We start from the raw sequence: 19,054 nt of genomic DNA, 5'->3' as shown, positions 1-19,054 counted from the left end.
GTTCTGTATTTTCATAGCCAGGAAGTCCTGCTGTCCTCATCAAGGGGCTGTGTAGATATTTTATTCATTTTAACATTTACTTTGTAAGTCTGAATCCTCATAAATAATACATTCATAAAAATAGAGCAAGGCAATGTATTTTGAGTCTAAGCAAATTGGCAGCAAGATAATGTATTTTTTTATCTTGCAATATTGAAGAATTAGGAAGATAATAACTAGTATAAATTGCTGAAAGTGTTCAAATGTGCCAATTATGTAAGAAACAAGGAAGTTATCTTCTTTTCTCCTCATCCCCTTCCGGGAGTGAGAGGAAGGCTTGGGTTTTTTAACTCATTCATTCTAGAATTAATAATGCTCACTGTACATGTTTTTTAATGTTTCCTTCTCTCTCTCTCTCTCTCTCTCTCTCTCTCTCTCTCTCTCTCTCTCTCTCTCTCCCATAGAGTCTCACTCTGTTCCCTGGGTAGAGTGCTGTGGCATCACAGCTCATAGCAATCTCAAACTCTTGGGCTCAAGTGACCCTCTTGCCTCAACCTCCCAAGTAGCTGAGACTACAGGCACCTTCCATGACAACATACTAATTTTTCTACTTATTTAGCAGAACTAGAGTGTCGCTCTTGCGAGGCTGATCTTGAACTCCTGAGCTTCCCACTTCAGCGTCCCAGAGTGCTAGGATTACAGCTATCAGCCCTTGCTCAAGGCAGTTAATGTTTATTTTTCACAGAAGAATTATCAAAATGGTGCCAATTTATGCTTGTATCCTGTATTGTTGGCATTTATAAGAACTATTAAGTGCTACCATTTTTTTTTTTTTTGAGACAGAGTCTCACTATGTCACCCTTGCTAGAGTGCCATGGCATCACAGCTCACAGCAACCTCAAACTCTTAGGCCTAAGCAATTCTCTTGCCTCGGCCTCACAAGTATCTGGGACTACAGACACCCACCACAATGCCTGGCTAGTTTTTGGTTGTAGTTGTCATTGTCATTAGGCAGGCCTAGGCCAGGCTCGAACTGGCCAGCCTTGGTGCATGCCAGTGCCCTTTTATATTTATGGACCTCCTTAAAATGGCATATTTTTGTTGAATGTCCATAAAAACTTTGTCCTCTGGCCTGTTATAATTAGAATCTTCTGGTATCCTTGTACTCAGCTTCTCCTTGCCTGAAAACACATTATTTAAACCTTTCTCATTTCATAGCAAATGGTCATTAGCATTCCTTGCTATTAACCTAGAAATTCCAGACCTCATAGGTAGTAGACTGATTCTTGTGGATGGCCTACCAGACCATGCCTTAATTGGCATGCTAGTTTCAGGAACAGATATTCTGGATTCCTTTCCTGCTCTTAGATTACTCATGCTTTCCTGTATATTTTAGTTAACGCTTCCTTTTCTAATAATGATAGTATATACTGAAATACAGGTTGCTTATGTGACTCGTGTAAACTTGTCTGTCCCTTGTCACCATTCTTAGCATAGTGCTATTTTTCTAATTTTATACAAGTCTAATGGTGAAAAAGTAATTGTGGTCTTGGGGTCATCATTAATAATAAACTATTTATAATCAATAGATATCATTGCTATTGCTCATTTTTATGTCACCAAATGGGACATTGGAAATTGAGAAAAATATAAAGGGTGATTAATAACATCTCAGTTTTGATGAGAAATCTTAATACTTCCATCTTACCATGGAAAGAATATGAAAACTTAGTAAAGATTTAAATAGCATGGCTAACAAGCATGATCTTTTGGCCATATGTACAACAATGCACACAAAATGAACACATTTTTCTTTTTGAACACTATGGAAGGGTTATATACATGCATATTCACACAAACTCTGGAATATAGAGTCAATTTCAGTTATTTCAAATGATTAGTATTATATATGTGATGTCATCTACACTGATGTAAGGGTAGAACTTAGTATAAAAAAAGAAAAATGTATATTTATAGAAACTTAAAATCACCTCTAAACAGCTGAGTGATAATAAAAATAGTACATTATAAATTTATTGGCTGTTTTAGTTAAGTTGACTAAAAGAAACTTATAGTTCTAAATGCTTTCATAGACCAGAACAAAGGCTTAAAATTAATGATGTATTCATTCAATTTAAAATTACAAAACAGCAAGATTAACACCTATGAAATAGAATAAAATAATGAAGACTAGAATGTAATGGGATAAAAAATAAACATGTTGGAAGATTTTAATTGCTGCTTCAATCTCGTTACTCAATATTGGTCTGTTCAAGAGTTCTGTTTCCTCCTGACTGGGCCTAGGGAGATTGTTTCCAAGAATTTGTGCATTTCTTCAATGTTTTTTCAGTGTAAATATGGAAGTAAAACTCAATGGAAGTCAAGCAGGTGGTGGGGTGGACAGGACAGGTAAAATCACACTTACTGGGTACTGTCTGGGTGATGGGCACACTTATAACTTTGACTCAATGTGTAAAAAAAGAAATTCATGTAGCCAAAATATTTGTACCCCTATGATATTCTAAAATTAAAAAAAAATTAAAAACGAAAAACTAAAGTCAAGCTAAAAAAAAAAAAGAAAAAGAAAAGGAAATAAACATGTAATAGAGAGGATCCTCCAAGTCAGATAATGGTTGTTTAAAAAGAATAATAGGAGAGGCAACTATTCAACGTAACAATGGGAAAAAAAGAAAAACAATATTATAAATGAAAAAAGAGGAATAACTACAGAGATTGTAGGGATTCAACAGATAAAAGGATGTTTACAAGTTGTTACAAATACTTTTAAAAACCTTAGATGAAATAAATGTATTCCTAGAAAACTGGTACTTATCAAAATTGGCTGAAAGAGAAAGAAAAGGCCCGAATAGCCTTAAAGGCAGTATTTTTCAACTTACACAGTCAGCATAAATAAAACAAACCAAGGAAAATATAAGAAAGTAAATCCACAGGCCAGCTGCAAAAAGGAACATTGATATAAAAGACGAAACAAAATGGTAGTATGTTCATCCATTCATTTCTGGATATACATTCTGTCTTTTTTATTTCTGTCTCTCTCTCTATAAATATATATACACACATAGCTTCATCATATATCATCTATATGATGTATTTATTATATACAATATAGATCCTCTACATGCCATGTATATGTGTATGATGTGCTTACACACACACGTTTATCCTATTTACACGTGTGTGTCTATTTTCATAAAGAAGGAAATTTCTTTTACTTATTAAAGGTCATCTACCAAAAACCCAGAGCAATGATCACACTTAGAAGTAAAATACTAACAATATTCTCTTTAAGAAGAAATTCAAGGGAATTAGAAACATAAAATTTAGGATTCTACCTACTTCAGAGTCGGGAGGGAGGAGAGAAGAGGAAGCCAAGGTCAAAGGCAGGACCCAGAGGGACTCTCTTAACGTGCTGGCGCATTCTCCATCTCAGCCTGAGTCATGGGAAGGCTGGCTTTCATTTTATTTTTGATTTTTACCAGGACTTCATTTTATGAACACTTTTAAAAATATATGAAGTCGGACAATAAAGTTTGTGAACTTTTCCTAGAGAAAGTGCTACATCCCTCTTGGCTGAGTATCGCCATGGTTCCCTTTGCAGTACTGCCCTGGGGCATCTGGTGACCATGATATTCAGCAACGAGGCAGATAATACTTTTTCTAGGATGATCTCGTGAACTAAATTGTCCAACTTTGTATCACTGCACAAAAATATTTTAATGAGTCAAATAAATGTGCTATAGTGAAAAAAAGTATAGAATAGCTTTTAAGGATACTTATCTAGAAAGAAGCAATGGTAAAAGGCATTTTTTTTTTTTTCCTGAGACAAGGTCTGGCTCTGTCACCCAGGCTGGAGTGCAGTGGCATCGCTGTAGATCACTAAAACCTCAAACTCTGGGCTCACATGAACCTCCCGCCTCAGCCTCCTGAGTAGCGGGGACTACAGGCATATGCCACCACACCTGGCTAATTTTTTAAAGTTTTGTAGGGATGGGGGGGGGTCTCTCCTTGTTGCTCAGGCTGGTCTCGAACTGCTGTCTTCAAGTGAGATACTCCTGCTTCAGCCTCCCCAAGAGCAAGGATTAGAGACATGAGTTACCATTCGGAGACAGAAAGACAGTTTTTCTTGAAGTTCATGGAACCATGAGTGAGCCCAGTTTTTGCTTGTGTATTCTTAGTTACCTTATTCCATCTAGCAAAGTGGAATTGGCAACACTATTTCCCTTCATGTAGGATGCCAGAAGGACTGGGACTCATATTTCTCTTTGAAGATTCTTAGTGCAGTACTTTGGGCATTTCAAATGACCATAGCAAGCAGTATAAAAACTTCCAAAGGATTTTGAAATTAAAGGAGACACCCAAAATCAATATAATAACCCAAAGGAAATTTTTAGAAAAGAACTTAGTTTAAAAGATCTGCAAATTCTGTGCAAAAGTAGTAGACCATTCTTATATGACTACCAAAAACTTTTTATTTTAATTATAAGAAAATATCTCGGAGGGTTATCTTCCAAATTTAACCACATGATATGAAATAATATGCCAGGGGGATTTGATCCAGGGTTGTCAACCAGATTACCTGAGTGTATACAAGGCTTAAGATTCTACCCAGTAAAAAGAAAATTTTTCTCTATTCCCTTATGTTGATGATAAATCTGTTTTTGTTTTTATTCCCGTTTCACCAGGGCTTTATATCAGACCATCTTATTTCTATGAAATGGCAAAAAGACTTTTTGTTAACTCATTTCTAGAAGTCTAAATTAGACATTAAGCTGCTTTTCCTTAATTGGATCTTTTTCTTCCCTCTGGCATATGGCTTTAGTTTCAAAAGAATAGGTTCCAACTAAATGCTAGTTTTCCTCAGTCATTGAAATGGGCTCTGCTTTGCTGTATACATACTATGTTATCATGAACGCTACGATAGAAGAAAGTGTGATCAGAATTGTGAAATTTTTATTATGTTTGCTTTCCTTAGCTTTCTGTACATCACAGCTTTATCAGTGAGCTTTACAAAATACAGACATTTCCATGAAAATGGTAAATTGGTATTTTTTACAACAATAGAAAAATATTGGTATTTTTACTTGGTATTAATTTTTAACTTGATTTTTTTTGTTCAATCTCATATCTTTCCCCCTGCTTGTGATATTTTGCTCAATGTGATTTCTTCATGCTGTGCTATCTCATCGCCTGTATTCTCTCAGTTATGAGAAATATTGCTAAGACTTTGTTTAACATCAGATGTGTGCCAGTAAAGTTTTTAAATGAGCTAGAATGAATTGGTATGTGTGAAAGACGAGATGCTATTAATTAAAAGATAATCCAAGAAAACATGTTACTGTGTTCTGAGGACTTGAAAAGCCAGATGTCGACAGACTTATTTCATTCCCAAGAGAATGTAATGAGGAATTAACAGCAAAACACTCATATTTTCATGATGCATATTTATTTCTTTTTGACAGGAGCTTTAAAAGTCATATAAAGTAATAAATCTGAAATAATTACCCTCATTTTTCTTAAGCAAAAAACAAACAAAAAATGGTTTGGTAAAGACTTTCCAAGAAGAGATGGGGTAAAGTTTTTAGCATGCAAAAATAGTTTTCTAAGAAACTGTCTCTTACATAAACAAACTCTGAGCAATTTTTCTCAGCTGTCCATAAAATAGTGCTATGATGTGCATTTGAATTAATGAAATGGTAGGTTTCAATAGTGACATTCACGGTGCTCTCCCTATGCCTACATTCTTATAACACACTCCATTCGATAGTCCAACAGGATACTTTTTTGAACAGCTGAGTAGCTATTACAAACTGTAAAGCTTATTGTTATTTTCCTTCTTGACTGTGCCATCTGTTAGAGACAAAAGCAAAGATTAAAATCTCATTGCACACAAAAGATTCCTTATTGCTTAATGTATATTATGTGGAGACAACTCTCTCTCGGGGAGAAAGAAAAGCTGCCTTCTAAAGAAAGTCTGCATTACTTCATTACAGATGGGGGACTCAAGGAGATTTCACCACCACCTATCCTCGGCCTGTGGTCAAAGTCAAACTCTTCACAGAAAGCACCGGGGTCCTGGCCCTTGAAGATAAAGAACTGGGAAGGGTGAGTTATGCTCAGCTCTGAGTGTCTAAGGTAACACAGTTTTAACTTCTTTGTATTCAGAGAAGGTAACCAGTGATTTCCGTCCATGGGTTAAAAGGCTCATCTCATCTTTATATTTGAAGTTGATTTGAGTAATTGCAGAATAGCTCCTAAGTCCTTTATCTCTCTTCCCTCTTCCATTTTCCCTGTGAGAAGGTCTCCTTTTAACATTAAATTATTTTTTCCTATATTATATCCCCACTGTAGCCAGATTCTGCTGGCAGTAAAAGCATTAACATTAGGTAGATTTGTGATCTCAACACTTCTCTGTGTGAAAGGTTATTAGTCGTTTTACTCATGGAGTGGATGTGTTCCGAGGGCTGGTTCTAAGTTGTCTTTTGTAATGCCAATCTATGTTACCCAGACCCGAAGAACTGTATTCACAGATATTTCCCAAAGAATAAACTCTTTAGAAATCTTACTTGACATTTTCTGGTATAAACGAGTTGCTTGTGCAGTGCTAGATACTGAAGAATGCTAGGATTGTTCTGTATAATGGAAATTTTTAAAAACTGAAGTCAGGATTTCTATTCATTTCAAATCCTCTTCTCCTACCTCCTTTACACTATTGAAATTCTTCCATTTCTAGGGATGTTGTAAATCTGTACCAACACTGCAGAGGTTATGAGTCTACAGTCACAATGCAGATTTTCTGCTCTGTTTTCTTGGTACATGTATTTATCAATACCTAAGAGAGCTATGCTGTATGGTTCATTCATTCATATGCTTATATACTGGTACTTCTTTTATTCGACAGAAGTGTGCAGATAAACTAATCTAACGCAAGACCCTTAGAGAGGCTTTGTGATCTTCTTGGGTTTATGAGTCAAGGTTTTTCATTTTGAACTGTTCTTACATTAATTTTACCTTATTTCCTTACCATAACTTTTTCTCAGTATTTAACAGCAGCCATTTTAAATCTACTGCTGTGAGTAAGTCTTGAGCTATTTTCTTTCAGTTTATTTCTCTGCCAGTCAAATAACAGTTAAACAGTTTTTAAATTGGATGTATAAATGATATATATTCTACAAAATTGTGTATCTGAGAAAGGCTCATGTTTCCTTGTTCTCTTCATACAAAAAAAAGACAACTTTTCTATCTATCTCAGGGTTTTGCAGCCATAGCGCTGATGATATTTTGAACAAGACAAGTCTTTGGTGTTGAGTGTTATCCTGTGTTATTTTATGATATTTAGCACCATCTTTAGTCTCTACCAGGGGTCCTCAAACTACGGCCTGCAGACCACATGAGGTGGTGTGATTGTATTTGCTCCTGTTTTGTTTTTTTACTTCAAAATAAGATATGTGCAGTGTGCATAGGAATGTGTTCATAGTTTTTTTTTTTTTTTAAACTATAGTCTGGCCCTCCAACGGTCTGAGGGACAGTGAACTGGCCCCCTGTTTAAAAAGTTTGAGGACCCCTGCTCTAGACTATCAGCCTATCAGCGTCAGTAGTTTCCTCTGACCTCCACCAGAGGAAAGACAATCAAAAATGTCTCTCGACATTGTTGGATGTGCCCTGAAGGGCCTTGCAAAATCAACCCTGCTTGAGAACCACGGATCTATACTAATGACCTCAATAGGGTCCAGGATTATAAATATCATTTATATGCTAATGCTTCCAAAGTCTTATTATTTTTCTCCTGTGGAGATTCAGATTTGCATATCTAACCTGAGAACTTGGTATTTCCAAGTGTATAACTAAATATTTTTAAAGGAGAATTTATGATTCGTGCTCTTTGTAAGTCGGCTATGGAGGCAGTTGTTAAGCCAATGACCTAGACATCCCCCTTGTTCTCCTTTTCTGTCCCTTATATTCAATATACTCACAAGTTCTGTCAGCTTTTTCTGAATCCGTCCACATCTCAACAACTCAACTACCCACATCCAAGGCACGGTCCTTTCTCCCATGTAGTCTGGTATTCTATTTACTACTTCCCCTGTTGCCGCCTTGTTCCCTCTGATCCAACCTTCACACCTCTGCCACTATTCTCTGTTCAAAGTTCAAAATAAATCACAGCATTCTGTTCTTAAAATCTTCCGGTAACTTCCCATTCATTTGGAATAAAAATCAGACTCCTCTTCACAGTGTAAGAGACCTGCCAGGAGCTCTCAGGGTATGGCCCTGGACCAGCAGCACCTGGAAGATTGTTAGACATGCAGATTGTCAGGCATCATCCTCAGTCAGCTGCATCAGGAACTCTGGGGCTGGAGGGCCACAGTCTGTTTTAATAAGCCCTCTTGGTGAAGTTAAAGAACCTCTGATCTACTTGAACTGTCTCCGAATTCACCCTCTGTTGGAGGACACTGTTGGTCATCTTTGGATATTAGGGTTCGCGGCAGTGTCTTATCTACTTTTATAATTAGAAAAAATGTTTTTAATTCAAAGAAAAAGGCTTTATGTGACCTGAAATTTATGATTTACAATCTTATGAATGTGCATTTGGGGAGCCTGGTTTTTAAAGGGAGTTTTTTTTTAATTAAAAATTTGTGTAGCATTTCAATTTGAAAAACTAGCAACAGGGCACTTAAAATAGGTTTATTGTGGGTGAACGGCTCAATTACAGTTTGAACTGTACCTTAGAAATGAAAACAATGTCACCTAAACATTTTTACCCTCATATTAATCTGAAAAAAGAGAAATAATATAGGTTTATTTTACAAGGTACTACTGTAGACCTATTACAACAGATAAAATACAGAAAAAGTGACAGTAACTATTATAACAAAAACTGGTGAGGATACAGAACAGAAACTCTTATTGATTGCTAGTGGGAATACAAAATTATACAGCCAGGACTGGGGCACCGCGTGGGGGGCGAGGTGGGGAAGGCTGCCGATTTTCACTGTAAGCTGTGACTGATGATAATTGAAGGCCACGGATGAAGATGTACTTGAATTACAATCACAAGAGCCAAACTCATTTTTCGATGCAGCATTTTTTCAGAACACTTTCTATACATTCCCATGTGACCTCACTGCAGTCCTGGGAGGAGTTGACCCTGCACATGGATGGTGATCAGTGTGTTACGGAAGTGCAAAAAGCTGTTTTGTTTCAGATGTTGTGGATTCAGACACACCTGTGCATCATTTTGTTCCCGATGACCCAGACTTAGTTATAATCCAAGATGTTATTGAACACCTTGTTACAGAAGATGTTCAGTGCCCAGATATCATGGAAGAAGCAGATATAACGGAAACGGTCATCATTCCTGAGCAAGTGCTGGACTCAGATGTAACTGAAGAAGTGTCTTTTGCTCATGGCTGGGTCCCAGATGATGTTTTAGTTTCTGACATCACGTCAGTCTCAGTGTCTATGCCAGAACATGTCTTGACAAGTGAATCTGTACCCATGTCTGATGTTGGGCATGTTGAACATGTGGTCCACAATAGTATAATGGAAGCAGAAATTGTCACTGATCCTCTGAGCTCTGATGTAGTTTCAGAAGTATTGGTAGCAGATTGTGCCTCTAAGCTATCACAGATGCTAGCGGGATCCCTGTGTTCAGCAAGATGATGACAAAGGCAACTGTGAGGGCTGCTTTATGACTTCTTATAAGTCTTGGGATACAGTGATTGTCAAATCTTTTTTTTTTTTTAATGTTTATAGTTTTTTGTTTCTTTTGTTTTTTTTTAATTTCATTTTTGAGGATTCATTGAGGGTACAGAGAACCAAGTTACACCGATTGCATTTGTTAGGTAAAGTCCCTCTTATAATTGTGTCCCACCTCCAAGAGGTGTGTCACACACTGTGACTCCCCAGCCCCTCCCTCCTTCCGTCTCTTGACTCCCCCTTTCTCCCCACCATGTACTAGGTTATCAATTGTCCTCATATCAGAATTGAGTACATTGGATTCTTGCTTCTCCATTCTTGTGATGCTTTACTGAGAAGAATGTGTTTCAACTCCATCTAGGTTAATACAAAAGATGTGATGTCGGGAGCCAGCCCCAAACACACTATGGGTTTCCTTCTAGTGCCCTGGTGGAATAGAGAAACCAATTGAAATTATTAGGAAAATTAAGAAATAATAGACTAGACACAAAGGAGAAAGTGTGAAGAGCAGCAAGGATTCGGGAGGCAGTACATCCTTCTTCGTGAAGCTTCCAGTATGCTGCCCCGAATATCAGGCTAGCTCTGTGTTTATCTCATACATCAGTCTTCCAATCACAAATCTCGTGAAGGCAAGGCAAATAATTCTGTCATGGTTCTTACTGTGCTTACATTTCTATTAACTATACGAATTCTTCAATCAACTATGTTAATTATATGGATTTACTTCTTATTTACAATCTTAACAGAAACAGAGTTTGGATAGGTAAATAGGAGCATAGTATCAGGGAAAATACTGCATCTGACCCATGGTCACAAATACCCCATCTGACCCACAGTCACAAATCACAGATGTGATTTTTTTAATACCCTAAAAACCTTGTGTCCAGACAGATAGACTCCTCTGGCCAAACTAAGGTGACAGAAGAAAAGAGATATTTCATCTCCTTATCTGGTCCACAGCAATTCTGGCTGTGTTCAACAAAGTTTAAACATTCTTAACTCCCTGAAAAGCACTCTCCGGGAGCAAGCAGCCCCACCCTCGCAGAGAAGGGCTACAGAAGCCCGTAGCCCCAGTGGCAGGGAAGTGCTGTGGGCGGAGAGGGAATTCTCCAGCAAGACAGCTGTCAGAATTTAAAGCGACAGGGTCTCCATGCTTTGCACTCAAAGCCAGGAATTCTCCCCTATCAATTTCTACTTTCTCTGTTTTCCCTTTGTCCATTCTCTGCAATCCTATTCCTAATTTAATTTCTAATTTACTTACAATAATAATTGAATATTGATTTCAAGCTTATAAAATCATTATTACCAGTAATGCAAGCACATCAAGATACCACTCTTCCCTTAATTATTCCCACATGCACTCTTCATCGTAAAGTCTCCATTTTTTTTAGTGGCTAAGTAGTATTCCATGGTATACGAAGACCACAGCTTGTTAATCCATTTCTGGATTGGTGGGCTTTTAGGTTGTTTCCACAGTTTGGTAACTGTAAATTGAACTGTGATAAAAAGTCTAGAGCAAATGTCCTTCTGATAGAATGATTTTTTTTTTTTTCTTCTGGGATTGCAGGATAAAATGGGAGGTCTAGTTTGAGTTCTTTCAGGATTCTCCATACTTCCTTCCAAAAGGATTATATTAGCTTGCAGTCCCACCAGCAATGTAAAAGTGTTCCCTTCTCTCCTCATCCACACCAGCATCTGCAGCTTTGAGATTTTGTGATGTGGGTCATTCTCACTGGGGATAGGTGATATCCTAGGGTGGTTTTGATTTGCAAATCTCTGATGATTAGGTATGATGAGCATTTTTTTCATATGTTTGTTAACCATTCATCTATCTTCTTTAGAGAAGGTTCTGTCCATCTCTCTTGCTCAGTGATATGAGGATTATTGGCCTTTTTTATGTCAATTAATCTGAGTTCTCTGTAGATCCTAATTATCAAGCTTTCGTCCAATTCATAATATGCACAGCTGTTTTTGAAGACTTCCTTTGCTAACTTGCATCAGGGGTGAAATTTTTGTAAACGTTTATAAAATGAAAATAAATTTCTTAGAACTACTTGAATTGTTGTTTCAGTTAGAAGCCCATATGATAACTAAAAATTAAGAAAAGTGAAATGGTGCAGAATAAAGAGTTATTTTATATAAGGATACAATAGGAAGATGAGATTTCTTCAGTTTAGAAAGACAAAGGCCAGGTGGTGCCTGTGGCTCAGGGAGTAGGGCGCCCGTCCCATATGCCGGAGGTGGCAGGTTCAAACCTAGCCCCGGCCAAAAACCAAAAAAAAAAAAAAAGAAAGAAAGACAAAGGCCAAAAGGAATAGAACTGAACTTTGCAAAATCCTGAAGGATATGAGGATATGATTAGGTTGTTACAAACCATCTTTGAAACTTGGAAACAATTCAACTTGGAAAGAAAATGTATAACCAAGCTACTTAAATTCTTATATATGGGTGCACGGAAATGATTATGTAATATGTAAATATTTAATATGTAAAATATTATTTATATAATAGAGCACATGAAAAAGAGCCCTGGCATAGAATTGAAGCATGATTTTAAACATGATTTCAAGTATGATGGCTTCTCATTAGATTATTGAAGAAAAGTAAATTGTTTAGAATACACTTCTAAATGTCTTAGCATCTGGGAGGACAGCTGTATCTTCTTACAACATATTTCTTGGTACCATTTTCAGAGATCAAATTCTAGGTTAGATAGACCACCATTCTGACCGAGTGTGGAATTTTTTATACCTTAAAGAGGTACAAATAAGTAAAGACTCAGAGACTATTTATATAAGTAAATATATTTATATAATAAGTAAAGACTCAGAGACTATTTATATTTATAAATGTACAGAACTATTTGCTTTGATTAAATGTTTTAAGGCAGGAATGAATTATAACATATATTGGAGTCTACCAGCATTTTAGGAAATACCTTTTAAAAGTTCTCATTGTTTGAAAATCAAAGAATTTTTATGGAAAGAGGAAGAAAACACCTTCATTTGACACATGTTTCTTGGACCCTTCCTGTGCATCTGATGTGTAGGTAGTACAGATATGGATATGTGCTAAATACATACATACATCAAACCATCGTCCCTGGAGGATTTACAGTCTTCTGTGAGAGGGAAAGGTTGCAGTATGATACACACATCTGACTACATTGCTGTTGAGACAGGGTGGAGTGACTGATCTCTGAACTCAAGGATGAGTTCTAGTTTTACTGGGTGAAGAAGGGCGTAAGTGGCAGGAAGATATTTCAGGCAAATGGTATAGTCTGAAAAAAAAAGGAATGATAATGCGCTTCAAAATGCACTTGTATATCTTTGTATATTTACTGTTTTATTTCTTAGCATAAATATTTAGAAATTGGATTTCTGGATCAAAGATTAAAAAAAAGAAAAACCACAAAATTAGGCAGCCACCGTGGAAGACAACTTGCCAATTTTTGTGTAAAGTTAAGTGTAGATGTACTTTATCACTCCAATACTGCATTGCTAGGTACTTATCTGAAGGTTTACAAAATTTGTGTCCATACAAAAGTCTTTGTGTGAATGGTTTTTTTTTTTTTTTTTTTGCCAGGGCTAGGTTTGAACCCACCACCTCTGGCATATGGGACTGGCGCCCTACTCCTTGAGCCACAGGCGCCGCCCATGTGTGAATGTTTATAACAGCTTTATTCATAATCACTGAAAGTTGGAAGCAATCAAGGTGTTCTTCCATATTAGAATAAACAAACTGCTGCATCCATACAACGGAACACTATTCAGGGATAAAAAGAAACAAGCTGTTAATTCATACAACAACATAGGTTAAGCTTAAAAGCAAATGAAAGAAGTCAGACCCCAAAGACTATGTATTGTATGATTCCATTCATTCTTGAAAACTATAGGAATGCAACATTGGAGGTTTGCCAAGGTTTGAGCAAGAGTCAGGGAGAGGGGGGTCACAAATAGATGCACAGAGCACTTTTAGCATCAAGGAACCATTCTGTATTGTACTGGGTGTTAGATACATACTTGTTTGTATTTGCCAAAGCCCATAGATCTGTACATTACAAAGGGTGTGACCAATAAAAGCACATGTACATATATACATACACTCACTAATGCACATAGCTCCCAGCAGCATCATGGGGATCCCAGCATGGAATGCAGACTGAGACATGAAATTAATTATATTGCAAAAGTGAGCACTGAAAGAGGTGATGAGAAAAGAAACAGACCTAAGTTACCTAAGGGAAAAATGTAATCTACAAATACTGCCTTTCCCAAGAGATGAAGAGTAACACTCCCATGATGTCATGTGGATATCATGCACTTCCTAATATAATGTTATGAGAAAGGCACACTTTACCTCTGTTATATTCTTTCCCCAAACTCCAACATAAACTCAGTCTAATCATGTGAAAAACATGAAACTAAGCCAGAGTGGTGACTTTGTACTGGGTAATTGGCCAGTGTTCTTCAAGACTGTCAAGGTCATGAAAAACAAGACTGAGACAGTGTTGCAGATCGGAGGAGACTAAGGAGACATGACAGCTAAATGCAATGTGCTGTCCCAGGTTGGATGCTGAAACAGAAAGAGGACGTTAATGAAAAAACTTGTCAAATCCAAATAACATATGGCATTTAGTTAATGGTGATATACCAGTGTAAGTGTCTCCTATAATTCCTCTACTAGGTATATACCCAGAAGACCAAAAATCACATTATAACAAAGATATTTGTACCAGAATGTTTATTGCAGCCCAATTCATAATTGCTAAGTCATGGAAAAAGCCCAAGTGCCCATCGATCCACGAATGGACAAAGAAATTGTGGTATATGTACACCATGGAATATTATGCAGCCTTAAAGAAAGATGGAGACTTTACCTCTTTCATGTTTACATGGATGGAGCTGGAACATATTCTTCTTAGCAAAGTATCTCAGGAATGGAAGAAAAAGTATCCAGTGTACTCAGCCCTACTATGAAACTAATTTATGGCTTTCACATGAAAGCTATAACCCAGTTATAACCTAAGAATATGGGGAAGAGGGATAGCGAGGGGAGTGAGGGGAGAGGATGGGCAGAGGGAGCGTGATTGGTGGGATTACACCTGCAGTGCATCTTATACGGGTACATGTGAAACTTACTAAATGTAGAATATAAATGTCTTAACACAATGACTAAGAAAATGCCAGGAAGACTATGTTAACCGGTGTGATGAAAATATGTCAAATGGTATATAAAACTAGTGTATGGTGCCCCATGATCACATTAATGTACACAGCTATGATTTAATTTAAAAAAAATAAAAGCATTGTAAGTTTCTCGGTTTTAGCAAATGTATCATGGTAATACATGCAGTTAATTCTGGGAGAAACTAGATGAGAGGAATATAGGAACTCTATACCATCTTTGCAACTTTTCTTATTCTAAAATATAAATCTTAGTCTTGAAAAGATTTATGATAAAAGCCTTTGAATTTTTGAAATACTTTATCATATAATTTTCAACAAATAACATTTTCTTATATCACTTCATTATTATACCTAAGACATTTAATAATGATTCAGAAGTAAGTGCCATATGGTCAATATTCAGAGGGGCCTGATTATCCCAGCATGTCTATAAAAGCTGCCCCCTCCATCCATGATGTAATTCAGAATTAAATCTAGGGTCATGCATTGCATGGGATTGTTATGACTCTTCCGTCTTATAAACCTTCTAAAGGTTATTTTAAATGGCTTTTTAGGGAACTTTCATTATAATCACTTTTTAAAAAATTTTTTTATTGTTAAATCATAGCTGTGTACATTAGTGCAATCAAAGAGTATAATGTGCTGGTTTCATATACAATCTGAAATATTCTCATCAAACTGTTCAATGTAGCCTTCATGGCGTTTTCTTAGTTATTTTATATAGACATTTGTATTCTGCATTTGGTAGGTTTCGCCTGTGTTGATTCTTCCCAGGCATGAGCATGGTATGTTTTTCCATTTGTTAACATCTTCAGCTATTTCTTTTCTTTTCTTAGAGTTTCATAGTTCTCTTTATAGAGATCTTTCACATCCTTTGTTAGATAAACTCCCAAATATTTCATCTTCTTTGGCACTACTGTGAAAGGAATAGAGTCCTTGACTGTTTTCTCAGCTTGGCTGTTGTTGGTATATATAAAGGCTACAGATTTATGGGTGTTGATTTTGTAGCCTAAGACATTGCTGTATTCCTTGATCACTTCTAAAAGTTTTGTAGTAGAATCCCTAGTGTTTTCCAGATATACGATCATGTCATCTGCGAAGAGTGAAAGTTTGATCTCTTCTGACCCTATGTGGATACCCTTGATCACCTTTTCTTCCCTAATTGCAATGGCTAAAACTTTTATTACAATGTTAAAGAGCAATGGAGACAATGGGCAACCTTGCCTGGTTCCTGATCTAAATGGAAATGATTTCAATTTAACTCCATTCAATACTATATTGGGTGTGGGTTGGCTGTAGATGGCCTCTATCAGTTTAAGAAATGTCCCTTCTACACCAATTTTCTTAAGTGTTGTGATCATGAGGGGATACTGGATATTATCAAAAACTTTTTCTGCATCAATTGAGAGAATCATATGGTCTTTATTTTTTAGTTTGTTTATGTGTTGAATTATATTTATAGATTTACATATATTGAACCAGCCTTGAGACCCTGGGATAAATCCCACTTGGTCATGGTGTATAATTTTTTTGATGTGTTGTTGGATTCTGTTTGTTAGGATCTTAATGAGTATTTTTGCATCTATATTCATTAGTGATATTGGTCTATAATTTTCTTTTCTTGTTGGGTCTTTCCCTGGTTTAAGGATCAAGGTGATGTTTGTTTTGTAGAATGTGTTGGGTATTTTTCTTCTTTTTCTATATTTTGGAAGAGGTTTAGTAATATAGGTACTACCCTGTTTCCCCGAAAATAAGACAGTGTCTTATTTTAAGGTGTGCTCCCAAAGATGCACTAGATCTTATTTTCGGGGGATGTCTTATCTTTCCTGTAAGTAGGTCTTATTTTCGGAGGATGTCTTATTTTCGGGAAAACAGGGTAGTTCTTCTTTAAAGGTTTGGTAGAATTCTGACGTAAAGCCATCTGGTCCTGGGCTTTTCTTTTTAGGGAGATTTTGTATAGTTAATGATATTTCAGAACTTGATATAGACCTGTTCAACATTTACACTTCGTTCTGGCTAAGTCTTAGTAGGGGCATACTTACAAGTATTGGTCGATTTCTTTCAGATTTTCAAATTTCTTTTTTTTTTTTTTTTTTAGATTTTCAAATTTCTGAGAGTAAAGTTTCTTATAGTATTCGTTAAGGATTTTTTTAATTTCTGAGGGGTCTGTTGTTATTTCATCTTTATCATTTCTGATTGATGAAATTCGAGATTTTACTCTTTTTTTCCTGGTTAGGTTGGCCAAAGGTTTATCTATTTTATTGATCTTTTCAAAAAACCAACTTTTGGATTTATTGATCTGTTGTATAATTCTTTTGTTTTCAAATTGATTTAATTCTGCTCTGATTTTGGTTATTTCTTTTCTTCTGCTGGGTTTGGGGTTGGAATGTTCTTCCTTCTCCAATTGCTTGAGATGTCCCATTAAGTTATTAATTTCTTCTCTTTCTATTTTCTTAAGGAAGGCTTCCAGTGCTATAAATTTCCCTCTTAGGACTGCCTTTGCAGTATCCCAGAGGTTCTGGTAATTCGTGTCTTGATTGTTGTTTTGTTCCAAAAATTTGGTGATTTCCTTCTTAATCTCATCTATAACCCATCTATCCTTCAGCATAAGGTTGTTTAGCTTCCATGTTTTTGTACAGGTATGCAGATTCCTATTGTTATTGAGTTCAACTTTTATTCCATGATGGTCTGAGAAGATGCAAGGAATAATTTCTATTTTTTTAAATTTGCTGAGGTTAGATTTGTGGCCTAGGATGTGGTCAATTTTGGAGTATGTTCCATGGGCTGATGAGAAGAATGTGTATTCAGTTTTGTTGGGATGAAATGTTCTGTAGATGTCTGTTAAGTCCAGATGTTGAATGGTTAAGTTTAAATTTCCTTGCCTAGCTTCTTTTTGGAGGATCTATCCAGCACTTGTAAAGGGGTATTAAAATCTCCAACTACAATGGAGCTGGAGGAAATCAAGTTGCTCATGTCTGTTAGAGTTTCTCTTATAAATTGAGGTGCGTTGTGGTTGGGTGCATAAATATTAATAATTGAAATCTCATCATATTGAGTATTCCCTTTAACAAATATGAAGTGTCCATTTTTATCTGTCCTTATTTTGTTTGGGTTAAAGCCTATTGCATCTACAAATAGGATTGCAACACCTGCTTTTTTCTACTTTCCATTTGCCTGGAGTATAGATGACCATCCCTTCACCTAGAGTCTATATTTGTCTTTTAATGTAAGGTGAGATTCTTGTATGCAGCAGATATCTGGCTTGAGTTTTTGTATCTAGTCAGCCAACCTGTGCCTCTTTAGAGGACAATTTAAACTCTTCACATTAATTGAGAATATTGATAAGCCTTTTGAGAGTCCAATGGACATTTTTAATCCTTTTGCGACTGTGGAAGTTGGAATTTGATCAAAATTTTCTGGGAGAGTTTACTTTTGTGGTGGAGGATTACGCTGGTCTTTATGGAGGCTAGGTCTGAGAATATCCTGGAGAGCTGGTTTAGTTATGGCAAATTTCTTCAACATGTGAATTTCATTAAAGTATTTAATTTCTCCATCATAAATGAAACTCAGTTTAGCTGGGTACAGGATCCTGTGTTGAAAGTTATTTTGTTTTAGGAGATTAGAAGTCGATGACCATCCTCTTCTAGCTTGAAAGGTTTCAGCAGAGAGATCTGCAGTTATTCTGACATTCTTCCCCTTGTAGGTAATGGTTTTCTTTCTTCTGACTGCTTTCAGAATTTTCTCCTTCATATTAACTTTAGTGAAATTGATTATGATGTGTCTGGGGGATGTCTTACTCGGGTTGAGACATGCTGGAGCTCTGAAACTGTCTGCTATCTGAATTTCAGAATCTCTTGGCATGTCTGGAATGTTCTCTTTCATAATCTCTTTGCCTTGTGAAGCCACTTCGTTGCTTTTGGGGATCCCCATAAGACGAATATTGATTTTCTTCAGATTATCCCAGAGCTCTCTGAGAGAGTGATCTGTTTTTGCCCTCCATTTCTCTTCCTCTTTGAGAATTTGGGAGCATTCGAAAGCTTTGTCTTCAATGTCATAAATCCTTTCTTCTGCTTGCTCCATTCTGTTACTGAGGGATTCTACTGTATTTCTCAGATCTTTGAGGGCTGCAATTTCTTGTCTCAATGTGTCAAAATCTTTGGTCATTTGGTCTT

At 36.5% G+C, this 19,054-nt stretch overlaps 1 protein-coding gene across 9 annotated transcripts in view; it reads left to right on the top strand.

Moving 5' to 3' along the window:
• The window catches only part of CADPS2 (calcium dependent secretion activator 2), a 504,393-nt gene that overhangs the window by 241,553 nt on the left and 243,786 nt on the right, over positions 1-19,054 (top strand). For all 9 annotated transcript variants that reach the window (XM_053609275.1, XM_053609274.1, XM_053609271.1 and 6 more), the window contains exon 7: positions 5,991-6,102. In XM_053609275.1, the coding sequence (XP_053465250.1) occupies positions 5,991-6,102 (112 nt within the window). The remainder of the gene's footprint in view (positions 1-5,990; positions 6,103-19,054) is intronic.

Source organism: Nycticebus coucang, chromosome 11 (assembly GCF_027406575.1).
Source record: "Nycticebus coucang isolate mNycCou1 chromosome 11, mNycCou1.pri, whole genome shotgun sequence".
Taxonomy (NCBI): Eukaryota; Metazoa; Chordata; class Mammalia; order Primates; family Lorisidae; genus Nycticebus; species Nycticebus coucang.
Note: the sequence above shows the minus strand (reverse complement) of the source record. Positions and strands in the feature narration are given on the sequence as shown.